Below are 12968 nucleotides of genomic sequence, written 5' to 3'. Positions count from 1 at the left end.
AGAGTTGCAATATTCCATGCCGTCTGTGAAGGCAGCATAAAGGCAAAGGAGCTAACAAAAAAAGTCAATTGGCAACAAAGACATTTGTTATTATTGCTTAATGCTACGGTTTGGTAAGCAAAATAAGTCATATTGAGTATGCAGAGTATGCATGGATTTTAATTTTCACATTTAGAGGATATTTAATCTTATTTTGTTCTCCGTTCCTCTCAGTCTTTTAGCTGGGACAGTGTGTATGCAAGCAGTCCATGCATTTGGGCATGTTATCAGTATATGCACTGGCCATAGCACACACACATGTGTAATCTGTTGTAAGGAAACAATCCACAGAGGGTGTTCCTGCCTATAAAATAACCCCCACAGCTTCTCACATCATCATAAATTCTGTTCTTCTCAATTTCCTTCCTCATCTCTTTAGACCAGAGGCGAGGGTTTTCATGCACTCCAGCATGTATTCATATATTCGTATTGTTTTATTTCATGTTGATGCTGAGAGCAACTTTATATGCTGTGGTGGGACTCTTGAACCGTAACCAACTCAATTTGGTGCATGTGTGTGTGTGTGTGTGTGTGGTGTGAGCTGGGGGGTCTCAACCCAGAAATAGTAAGAGATGCCAAGTTTTGGCTGGAACAGAGGAGAGAGAGGGGTGACTTTGAGGAGAAGGAGGGGAGGATGGGTAGCCTTCAGCTCTTTTTTCTATCTCCAAAGAGGTGTGTGTGTGTAGGTGTGTGTGTGTGTGTGTGCACTTGCCTGTGTGCATCAGCATGTCGTCCTGAGGCGTTGTTCTTGTTAAGGTTATTAGGGAAGATGTTTGGCGCTAATCAGTGGAGGACTACAGGGACCCCCACTAAACGGCCTCATCATCAGAGGGCCCCAGTGGTGATAAATCTAGCCCCAAGCACCCAGAGGGCCTGCAGGTACCAAGCCTGTATCTGTGTCCGGTAGTCAGAGCATGTGATGTATTATATATTGGCCAGTTATTATCGTACAAATTAAACAACAAATAAGGAAAATGCAAAGAAAATGCCTCTCTTCTCGTTTTCATTGTCTTTCACTATCACATTCTCCCTTTTTTTCTCTAGTTTCTTAAACTATCTATCTATCCCATTCTCCTCCTCCTCCTCTATGTAATATAGCCCGGGGCAAGCATACATGTAATGTTAAGGCACTAACTACAGAGTGTATGGACACACACACACACACACACACACAGCCAGCAGAGAGAGAGAGACATTCATGTGTGAAATGAGATCTCTGCTCAATCAGTGGGAGTCGCAGCCATAAAGCACTTCAAGCTTTTTAAGGTATCATCGAACAAATCTCACAGATCCTTTCACTTGATGACTGTGGAGTTCCTCTTGCAACAACTGTGTTTTTCTCCTCTTCACAGATAAACCCATTCATGGACATCCAAAGGTGAAGCCAAGTGTTGGGTCCGGCGATGCGGGATCCAAACCACAGATTCCATTATTTTTTTTTTCCTATTTTGTCATTTGCAATAGAATTTCAACAAAGCTCCCTCGGGCCTCCTCAGGATGTACATCTCATTCCCCATATTTATCTAGCGTAAATCATGAATCATAATAGGATACAAGATATGCTGCATTCTTCAGTCTGCCTCTGACATGGAAGCAGGCTGAAATATGTTTATATGTTAACACAGAGAGATGAGGAGCTGTGATGGGAGGCACGGGATTTCAACACTACTTCTTCTCTCTGATGGATGGATACTTCACCGCTACACAGATGGAGAGGGATAGATAGAAGGAGGCAGCGAGGACACAAAGAGTACCAGGGGGATTAAAGGAAGAGAAGAATAGAGGGCAAAGTCACAGAGTGGAAGAGAGCGAAGAATCAATGGAACAATCAAAGCTATAGAGAACCGCATGGGACAAGAGGAGAAGTTATAGGTTACAAGATCGTCAGAAAGTCTGGAACCACTTGGAAACTGAAATTCTTACTAATACCGTGGACTCTGCAACCATACTACAGAGACATGGTGTTCACTGTCCCTTTTATAAAGGAATAGCTTGACATTTTATGAAATGTGCTTATTCACTTTTTTGCCGTAAATCAGATGGCACAAATTATACAACTATCAAGTCTGACGGCTAGACATGAAGCTACAGCCAAGAAATAATGTATTTTGTTTGTTTAATCCGCACAAAACCTGAAATGTGAAAACGACAAGTTTTAGTTATGCGGGGTTGGTGGTGCTATGCCATACTATGTCTTGGTAACAGTAACAGTAAAATGGTTAGTTTGTGAGGCTAGCAACCTCACAGTGATGACAAGACACCAGGCGGTCACTGCGCAACTTGTAATTTTTACACTTGGGTTTTTGTGTGAATAAAACAAAAGCAAACATGTCAATCAGAGAGCTTTAGAGGTGCTGGCAGGCTGAATTTTTTACCTTCGGACAAAGTCAGGCTAGCTGTTTCCCCCTGTTTCCAGTCTTGATGCTAAGCTAACAGGCTGTGTGACTTCAAAAACAGACAAACATAAGAGTGGTATTGATCTTCTCATCTCATCTTCAAGAAAGCGAATTATTTTATTCACCAAAATGTCGAACTGTTCCTTTAAAGATAAGATACATGCTAATCAGGGTTATCCACTTTTAACACGATGCAGTTTGTTATTCATAGTACATGAGAAGTGATCAGCACCACACTGTATAAATGGAGAACTTGTAAGAGGAATTATCCCTCACTTGACATTTTGATCAGTTTAGAAACAAAGTGTGTAAGTAGTGCAGAGGATTTAGGACACATGGAAGACAGCAGGTGGCTGGGAGAGCGGGAAGAGACGAGGAGATGCTAATCAGCGGGGAGGCAGGGGGCAGGGAGTTTGGGATGGTCTAATAAATCGAGTGAGTGCCTCCACCCGTTTCTGCCCGTGGGACGAATGTAGTCGCGCTCACCGGCGCAGTGCAGCATCGGGGAATTATGGGTAATGAGGGATTATTCTCCCCTGTAGTGTTTGCTCATCATCATTGCCACTCACAACCTCCCCATCCTCCAACGGAGCACACACACACACACACACACACACACACACCTCTAACACTGAGATTTAGCATGTAGATGCAGGTGTGGGGTATAAATGCAAACACGTGCAGACACACATACACACAAACCATGCTGATGGTTTTGTGAGTAAGGTCAAACAGCGAGGTGTTATTGTTTAAATCTGCTGCTGGCGCCAATTTTGGATGTCACACTCAGGCACACACGGTTCAATGACACCCTCTTTTACCCACAGGTCCTTTTTGCCTGAGGAGGACAATCTGTCTGAGGGTAGACCCTACATGCATCAAACCAGAACCCTGTTCCGCCCTTTCTCCCACTTTCTTCTCTCTCTCTCTCTCTCTCTCTCTCTCTCTCTCTCCCTCTTCTGTCTCTCCAGTCTGTGGTCCCCCTCGCCCCGGGGCCAGGCTGTGACCACAAGAAGTAGGCTGGTGGTCCCAGCAGGAGCCGAGGCACCATTAGCATGAGGGAATTAGAGTTATTACAACTGGAAGGGCAACAGAGGACGAGCGTGAAGAGGCTTTGTTGAGTTGTGTGAGGGAGAAAACAGACAAAGTTGGAAGATTTATTCATCAGATAGTTGTAGCACATCAATGTTTTTGTAATAATAACACATACGTATGCTTTTGTAGATTGTCCGGATTCTGTATGTCACACAAATAATGTGTTTTTAATGAGTATGTTTTCAGTAGGTATCACATTTGAGATGGAAGACTTTATGATCCAGTTAGAGCAGTGCAATTTGAAATGACAGCGGGACAGGTAAGTTGAGTTTGTCAATTGAGAATCATCCAACTGGAACAGCAGAGAATCACCTTCAGCTAGCAGTTTTACACCTTTTACACCAGTTTCTATTTTGGTTTTAGTGTTGTGGAATAAATAATGAAATGTTATAATAAGAAGGGTCTTCTTTTTCTTGTCGAAAACACAATGGACACACTCCAGGTGACACATATTACTTTGAGTGGTTTATTTTGTAACTTTTGGGATTAATTCATGTAGAGTCTTTGGTGATATAGAAATCGAAGCCTACCTCTTTTCAATTATTTATGACCTTTTATAAATGGCTTAGTTTGTGAAAATATGAGCACACAGAGCAAACACAACATTTTATTGCAAATGAAAACACAAAAGACTGAAACAGAAGAGCATATGCAGTAGATCTGAGCACATTATTTTATAATAGGCATCAAATTAGTCTTTTTCTCTTATAAAAAGAAAAATCACATTCTGTTTTTAAGCAGTAATCATTGTGTTGGAGTGATATCAGTAGTTTTATATGGAGGGGCGGCCCCCAAAGCAAAATAAAGGCTAAGATTGGCCGTGTCCCACATTTTCGCTCAAGGTGCCAGAACAGCAAAAAAAGCTTCCTGTGTCTCCACTTATTCCTTTGTGTTGTTGCATTAATGCTCTGTCTTTTCTCTACTGGAGAGCATTGTATTACTGTCACAGATAATATGAATCAAATCTACATTCTTCCCCATGTCAGTGTTTAAACCAGACATCAAAATGTAGCTCCAAAAAGTAATAGAGCAAAATCGTATAGAAAGGAACCGGTATATATGCTTAATTTCACACATATCCAAAGTATGAAGTATGTCCAACATTTACAGAATTTTGTTTTTCCAATTAACATTTAAATTGATGTCCAGCTTTTGTTTAAAAGGAAAATTCCACCCAGTTTCACTCTCCAAAGGGGTACAAACTTCTGTCAAGTGGATTCGCCCTCCATCAACATGACCCTGTCTTTGAGTCTCCATCATGTCATTAACTTCTGCTGGGCAGCCTGTGCAGTTTCCTTTATCTTTATACAAGCAGAATATGAGTAAAAACTGGAGGATAGAGTATAAGTAATTATCTACTTCTTAAGCAAGGTCAGCTTGGTGACTCTTGAGGGAAGCCAATATCCTCTGGTCACTTTGTTAACAGACAGACAGTATGAGCGCAGGCTGTCAGCCACACACACACACACATGCACGCTGTGGAGCAAGTACTTTTCTTTGTCTAGTCTTTGCAATTAAACCTCCCATTTCCATTTGTAAAATGCGCAATAATGGCTCGAGCAATTAAAACTGAATATGTGAGATTACTGAGATAATGAAAAAGGCAAACGCATGGCGCTTTTGTTTAACAAAAAAGATGGGGTTTTTTTTCTTTGGCTTGACATGGAAATTCTATTTCCATTAACTTACAAATGACTGTCTTTTGCTCATTAGAAAACGCATTGCTGCTGCAGTGCTAATGATCCAACTATGTTATTTTGTGTCTCATTTAATATTACACATCAAGACACATGTCCTAGTTTTGAATTAGAGGCAATTCCGCTTGTGTATATAGCGAGAAGTGTTTTTTTCTGAATAAGACCAAAATCCTCTGATATTGCATCACTCCATGTATTTGAAGATGCACTAATGGTTCTTTAATTAGATTGTATAGTTTGCACTCCTCCCCCACCTCTCACACACGCAACACTAAAGTAGCAACTGCATGAAATGATCCACTGAATGTACAGATACACACATATCATTTAATAAGTGTGTATGTGTGAAATAATGGAAGAGTTTCACCAATATGCCATCCATTAGCGTTTTAGATATCTTTCCCTTGACTTAATGTCTCAGAGGTTCATGACCATGAAATTATGAAAAATATGATTCACAATTTTAATCATATCATATTAGTCATTAAAACTCAAAATAATAGTGTTATTTTGTAGGATTTTACAAGAATAAAACATCTTGCAGCTCAATGACATCTACATTGGTGGTGGCCAACGAGTACCAAGATGTGCGTGAGAGAGCCTGCATGGGCAGTGTTCATTTGTTTGCCTGCACATGAGCCTTATTATCCTCATCATCAACACCGTCATTATAATCATCATCATCTTCAGATCATCCAGAGAGTCAGCTCAGGCAGGTGTGCATTTCTATAGACCCTCCCCGGGGCAAAAGAACGATCGCAACCGCACCGCAAAACTCATGATGCTGCAGTCTGCTTAATGTGAGGTATCATCATCAATAGCACTCAGCGTTATCTCACACCTGCCCCATCAGGAGTGCACTGTAAGGTTGAAAAAGGTAGATGTCTTTAACACGGCAAGATGCTGCGTTTTTTTTTGCTGAAAATGAGTTTGACAAACAGCATTGTACGTTATGTTTTTAATTGTCATCCTCAATGTCTCAAAACTTGGAGGGTCGAACTTTCTTTTACCTCTGAGACTCAGATCTGGGACACAACACTTGTGACCTGTTTTTTGGGGGTGTTTCTTGGGATATATCCCTTCAAACATCCTCCCTCCCAGAGAGGAATGCTCATCTGAAATGTGCCTGTGATCTAAAGTAATGGAAGTTTAGTTAGGATGAGAGAATTCTTTAGATCTAAAGCACTGGAGGTGCCCTTCGTTCTTTGAAGGGTTTAAACCAGCAGGAAAAGCAAACAATTCTCCAACTCCACTTTAATTTCTGTCCCTTCCCTTCTCCTCCCCCCGTTTCCCCCTCTAAAACATCCACTAATAATCATCTCTGTGCCTCATTAAGAAGCAGAGGAGTAGAGGCACAGGCTGCTCCAGATGTTTGGTGGAAAACCCCTGAGGTCCAGCGTCTGTGTCAGAGAGCTTGCGTGTATCTGTCTGTTGTAATACGCACTATCAAGTGTGCATGATTGCGCGCATGTGTGTGTGTGTGTGTGTGTGTGTATGTGACACCGCTATAAATGTGTGTGTTTGATACTTCCTGCACTGTCTCCAGGCATCACTCTGAATGTTCCACTGCCCCACTTACACAGCAGGCGAAGGCAGCGAGGGACAAGATTCACTCTATGAAAACACTAGATGGAGACACGGACTCACTCTGCCATCTCTGCAAAATTTGATAATCAGTCTCTTTGTCTGCTGGTGTTGTCACAGTGAGCAATCTGTCAGACAACACATGCAGGTGGCAGTAAAGGATTTGAATGATTTATGGGGATGATGCTGACGGTTGACAGTTTATTCAAATCTGGTCCAGTTAACCGGTCTCCAACTTTGTTGTGATAGTTTTTTAATTGCTTATTCTTTGTAGAATTGATCAGTGAATTGATCACATATTGTCTGTTACTATTACTATTCTTTAAATACAATTTAAATCCTGGAGTACACAATGAGCACTTGCTTTTTAGAAAATCAAGACATTTTCGTGATTGCTGTATAAGTGCTTTTCTTTCAAAATGTTGCCACACTTTCTAATGTCTGATCGCATCATCAGCTTGAGACTGAATAATTCACACTCCCTTTGTAAAATCAAGGTGAATGAAACATGAGTGAAAGTGGTGAGACTGTTACCCGCTTGTCATAAATGTCTCCGAGGTCTCATCAGATGCGGCACCTGGCAACCAGCATGCAGTGCAGGATGTAAATAATAAATCTTCCTGTTGTTTTTGTTAAACATTTGCATTTCACCAGATCCCACAGTGGGGCGAATGCACACTGATAAAAGGTAAGAATGAGAAGAGAAAAATAAACCGCAAAGTGAGAGGAAAATGTAGCAATGTAGCAATAGGAATGTAGCAATTGCACAAATAACAAAACTTTGATTTTTTTTGCTTTCACAGAAGACATTTAGACTTGTCACAGTAAAGCACAGGGGGAAATAATAATATTGATGCTTCAGTTTCAGGCTCCTGGTATTGCGCATGCTGGCTCACTGTCACACTGTCTGTTACTAGGGTGCTTTTTTAATACAACGGAGCCCTCGTTAACGTTATTACTAACACCTGTGCTGTTCCTATTGGGACATGCCGAGAGGCCAATTACTGTGACTACATGATGGATTGTTGTTGGTGTGTGGGAATGGAAATGGGATGGCAGTGTGTATATTTTCACTATACTGTATGTGTGTGGGTGTGTGTGTGTGGTTAGGCTTCAACAGTACCGATTACAGCGCTAGGTTCGCCTACGACCTAATTATCTTTCATAAAACACATTTTACACCTCTGCTACAGATTCGTCTGACAGCAGAGACAAAAGCCACCACTTGCAGTGTTAAGCCTTACAATTTACTGAATGTGAGACAGAAGGTCAGTTCCTACACGTGTCATACTTGATCTTGGTGAAGATAACAGCAAGCAGCAAAGAAGCCAGGTGCCATCAATCTTATCGCCGCCTGCCTCTGCAGCACCCTGCTGTCTCAATTGAAAAACAATGGTGAGTGAAAATGAAAATTGAGTGCGGTAATTAGTTATTTGTGAAATTGGGTGTTGTAAAATGGAATTGGCTCTCATGTTTAAATATTTACAACCCCTTTGCAATCATGCCCCCAAATTCTGCATATCTTTATGTCAGCCCTTTTTAATGACCTGTTCTTCCTTGGCTTGAGATGTGAGTCGGTGTAGCTGGTTACTGCGGTTAACTGGAATTACCCTGCTTATTTTTTTGGATCACTTTTTTCTCATACTGTGTAATCTGGTGAAGTTTCTCTCATGACTGAAGGTATCTGGCCAGAGGAAAAGAGACGTGCCTGAGCCAGAATGGGCAGTGAAATCACTTTCTCAGAGGGCTCAAACCTTCTGCTGCTCAGGAAAGCCAACCATATGTTGAGCAAGTGGCGGTGGTGCTTAAGTTCAGCTTGAGGCTTTTAGGGAGAAACCTCTGCACCGTCGTCCTGGAGCTTGCTGGAAACGCCAGCCACGATAACAAGAAGCTGTGCATTGCTCCTCAGCACATGTTGTTGGCAGGCCAAAATAATGTAGAGCTTGACAAACTGCCGACAGGGCTGACGGTCATGGAGGGTGAAGTGTGCCGACACACACAGGCCAGCCGGAAGACCAAGGTGCCCATGGATTATAGATGTGCTGAAGACATTCAGTCTCAAGAGTTTTAATTGTCCTTGAGGAGCTCTTCACATTACAAAATAAAGTATTTCAATTAAAATAACACAAGTCCTTATTACTTAGTAAAACACTGAGGTGAGTGGAGACGAAAAGGTGAACATGGGAAGAAAGTGTTTGATGGATTATTAATTAATTCATTTGAGATCATCTTCAGCAAAAGGTCCTTCAGTATTTTTTGTTGTTTTCAAAGTGTAATATTCACCAAGGATCAGCATTATTATTCTTGAGGTCATAATTTGCTTCTTTTACAGATGGTGTGGCTGTGCAGCTCAGAGAAGGTCTCATAAAGGGTCAAACTGACAGCCTTGTCATGTCATAGGCTTCGCCAACAGGTGGCAGCAAACAGCTCAACTCACTCAGTCAGGAAGCTTCATTTAAAGAGGGAAAGCTAAGGAAGAGTCACGGCAGTGATAATCATGGTGTCCTGGAAGCTGAATGGTTAATGGTCATACCACTGCAAAGTTAATGGTTGGATTTCATCTTTGTTTGCCTCCTTGTCTGATACCTGCATGTCTGCTATTATAGTGTGTCTGACAGTATTATGGAATGGGCTCTACAGAGAAATAAAACTTGTTTCTTTACCTTTCTCTTGGTCCCCTGTTTGTTATTGTGTGTCGAGCTCTGAGAAATCCCTTTCTGAAATTGTGCATTGGCGTTGCTTCCACATTTTTGGAATCATCTAAATATTCATCCATGACATTGAACATCTTTCAGATAACACTATGCTTTTTGTACTCCCACCGACTCCAACACAACAAACTAACAACCTGACGTTCGGTGGCACCCCTCTCTCTCCATGTGTCACTGACGTTTCCACCGTTGTCTTCCGGTAACAAGTCATATGACACAAACACAATCGGAAAGAGAACACTTTTATTTCAATAATCCAGTCAGACACTTAACAACAATCCGTGTCTGAAAGTGGTAAAAAAAATAGGTAGACCTACATTGATGGTGCGCAATTGCCCAACATGATTGCTTTGCAGCCCGTCTGGCTGCAACGTACTCCCATAACAATAGACTCATTAAAAAAATTGCCATCCCCATCAGTCACTTAGACAAAAAAACATAGGAAAACGGGGTCCAGGTTGAAAAATTCCAAAGTTACCCTTTAAGTATTTCCAAAGTCCTGGCAACCACCCTAAACTGTTACAAGCAGTCCTGAGGTCAAATACCTCTGATCTAAGATCTTTATAAGACCCACAGTATGAGTACAAACTTGTATTAATGAGTGCCACCAGAGGGAATTGAACCATTGCACTCATGACTGTGTTAGTGCCTTGCTAAACTCCACTGCTCCATGCACACTGTTCCTCGGTGGGCGTGAGTAAATGGCCCCAGCCCTCTCTAAATATAACTCCCCTCCAAAACAGAACGAGAGAGAGACGGAGGGAAGGGATAACTCACCCAATCAGAGGCGGTCTAAAAAGTTTTTTTTTTTTTTTTTTTCGTTAGAATACATTGTGTGTGTCTTATATCGTTTTGATCCATTTGTGGCCCCGGGTGGTGCTGGTGGAGAGCGCAGCGGGACGCGCATTGTCTGTATGCAAACTGGACGACATGGCCATTGTATGCGTTCAGGCATATATGGAGGCACCGATAGCCGGGGAAACAGCCCGTCTGAAGTCTCAGGAGTGAAGAGCCCTCGGCCGTGTTGTGCGCGTTTCCCTCCTCTCTTCTCATTAACCGCTCGGGTCCGTCGCTATGAGTTGCCTGGATGTGATGTACCACCAAAGCTATGGAGCGCACTACCTCCCTGCAGCGGCATACAAGGCGACGTACTATAACCACCATCACCAGCAACAACAGGTGAGATATTATTCATACAACTTTTGAATCTATCGAGTTACATAACCTTACTTTTTTTTAGTTTCGAGTACTGGACATTTCACTAGCTCATGTCTCCTTGGAAAGAAATGTGTGGCATAACTAATTAAGGACAACTATTTTTGATAGGCTGCTAAAGAAAATGTGTAAGTTAACTTTTGGTGTGTATATATATAGGCCTACCATAAAGTTAAGTTAGGGAATGTGACCTCCCCTAAATATTGTGTCGACTTTTCACAAGCACATACAAAGAAAAATCTTACTTATTTTAGTTTTTCTCTATAAAGTGTTTTACTATATTGCCTGACTTCTCTTCAGGACACCACTTCAAACTTCCATTACCCCTCATAAGCACCCCTCTTAACTTCAATTTCAGTTTTGAATGATTAAATTCCGGCCTGATGTTCGGTATTCACTTCAGGTCAGGCGTAATGACACGGAACTATTAATCCTGCGGTCAAATGGTGATGTAATGACAGCCGGTCAGTCACTCAGGAATGTGGATGGGGCACACTGAGCTTTACAAATAGTTGGAATGCAGTGTGGGGAAAAAAGTAACTCATTTTCACACAGCTTCCAAGCCTATGATTATGGTACTTAGAAATGGTTTATGTTTTTATTGTGTGGAAAACTACGGTAGCATCACCAACATGTGTCATAAGATTTGACTCTTTATTCTCCATCTAAAAAAAATTGTAAATGATTTGCTGATTCTATTAAAATGTAGTTTACTTCTGGTTTGATCTGTACATGAATCCCTTTCTCTCTCTGTCTCTTCCTCCAGAGGAGGCTGAGTGTTTACAGTAAGATGCAGGAGTGTATGGAGCAGCAGCAGCAAGGAGCAGGAAGAGGGATGCTTTCCAGGGATCAAGGCCTTCGACAGGGTCCTGCAGCACCAGAAACCGAATCGGGCCGTAGATCCACATCCGATTCAGACCTGAAGGATGGTACTCAACCAGCAGAGGCAGAGTACTTGAGCTCCAGCTGTGTTTTGTTCACCTACTTCCAAGGCGACATCGGTGACGTGGTAGACGAGCATTTCTCCCGGGCTCTCAGTCAGTCTAGCACCTTTAACAGCGAGACCAAACCTATCAGAGTGACTCAGCCGTCGGCCTCAGCCATGTCTGGCTTATGGAAAGGTGAGGGGTGCAGTTAAAATAGTTCTCAAAAAGCTTAGTTATTCTATTCCTTAAAGCACTGGAATTATTGTGTTGCCGTGTGTTAAAGTCTTTGTGATGCGATTGTTTCAGATGGGTCTCTCTCTGAGGGTCAGAGCAGCTCAGTGTGGAACAGCACCTATCCATCCCAAGCCAGCCCTTGCCTTCCATCTGTCTCTGTCTCAGTCCACCCAGACTTCTCTTCCAGCCCCGTTTCCTTCAACCACCCAGATGGAGGTCTGTGGGCCGACCACGTGCTCTCCCAGGCCAGCCTCCCCCCTCCGGCTGCCCTCCACGACAGCTGGGCCTACAGCCTGAACCCCCCGAGTTCAAGTGGCTACCCCAACGTCCACAACGTCTACCATCCACACCCTCACCCCCACATCCACACCCGGCACCACCACCCCATGCTCCATTCATACCCAACCCACAGCTCAGCGTTGGATCCCAGGTTTAATCCTCTGCTGCTGCCCGGTGTTAGGACCCAGAGCCAGCCGACCGCCAGCACAGGGAGTTCCCCACCCAGCGAGGGGTTAAAGACGGAGATGGACCCCAGCAGCAGCAGCAGCAGCGCCAGCGCCGTCACGGCTACCTCTGTCACCTGGACTCCCTCGGCCCTCCATGGATCCTTGGAGGTGTATGACTCAGGTAGATACAAAGCAATACATTCACTTTCAAGCATTTGTTAAACTTCACCCGTCACCCAGTAAGTGACACTCAGCACATTAGTAATTCCCCCTTCTTTCTTTCTCTCCTGCAGCTCTTGATCAGACCAAAGCAAAGACGTCAGTCTGGTTCTAACTGATGTACTGACATTGAGGAAAAAAAGAATCAATTCACACCAAAAAGGACCTACTATGTGGCTCTCTCAATGTATGGCTGCAAAACCAGCACTGTAATGTACAATGTAGATAGAAGGCTTACTGTAGCTTAGACTATGAGTCTTGCACTGTCAACAGAACCTATTATGGAGGTGAACTCAGGCTTTGGACTTAAATGACAGTGATCTCCTGCTTTGGCTGCAGGTCAAGGGTCGCGAAGAATGATAAAAAAAAAACGGACTACTAGCTTTAAGAATGGGAAGCCTCTTCT

General features: G+C 42.8%; 1 protein-coding gene across 1 annotated transcript; it reads left to right on the top strand.

The window, feature by feature from the left end:
* The first annotated feature begins 10139 nt into the window (after window positions 1-10139).
* Window positions 10140-12677, top strand: vgll3 (vestigial-like family member 3). Its single transcript, XM_076104072.1, has 4 exons — window positions 10140-10701; window positions 11504-11858; window positions 11970-12524; window positions 12637-12677. Exons 1-4 carry the CDS (start codon window positions 10597-10599, stop codon window positions 12675-12677), a joined length of 1056 nt encoding a protein of 351 aa, XP_075960187.1. The 5' UTR covers window positions 10140-10596.
* The last annotated feature ends 291 nt before the right edge of the window (window positions 12678-12968 follow it).

The sequence above is a fragment of the Anarhichas minor genome, unplaced genomic scaffold, assembly GCF_050575085.1.
Source record: "Anarhichas minor isolate MPS153535 unplaced genomic scaffold, ASM5057508v1 ptg000004l, whole genome shotgun sequence".
NCBI classification, from domain to species: Eukaryota; Metazoa; Chordata; class Actinopteri; order Perciformes; family Anarhichadidae; genus Anarhichas; species Anarhichas minor.
This window is presented reverse-complemented; position numbering and strand designations above follow the sequence as displayed.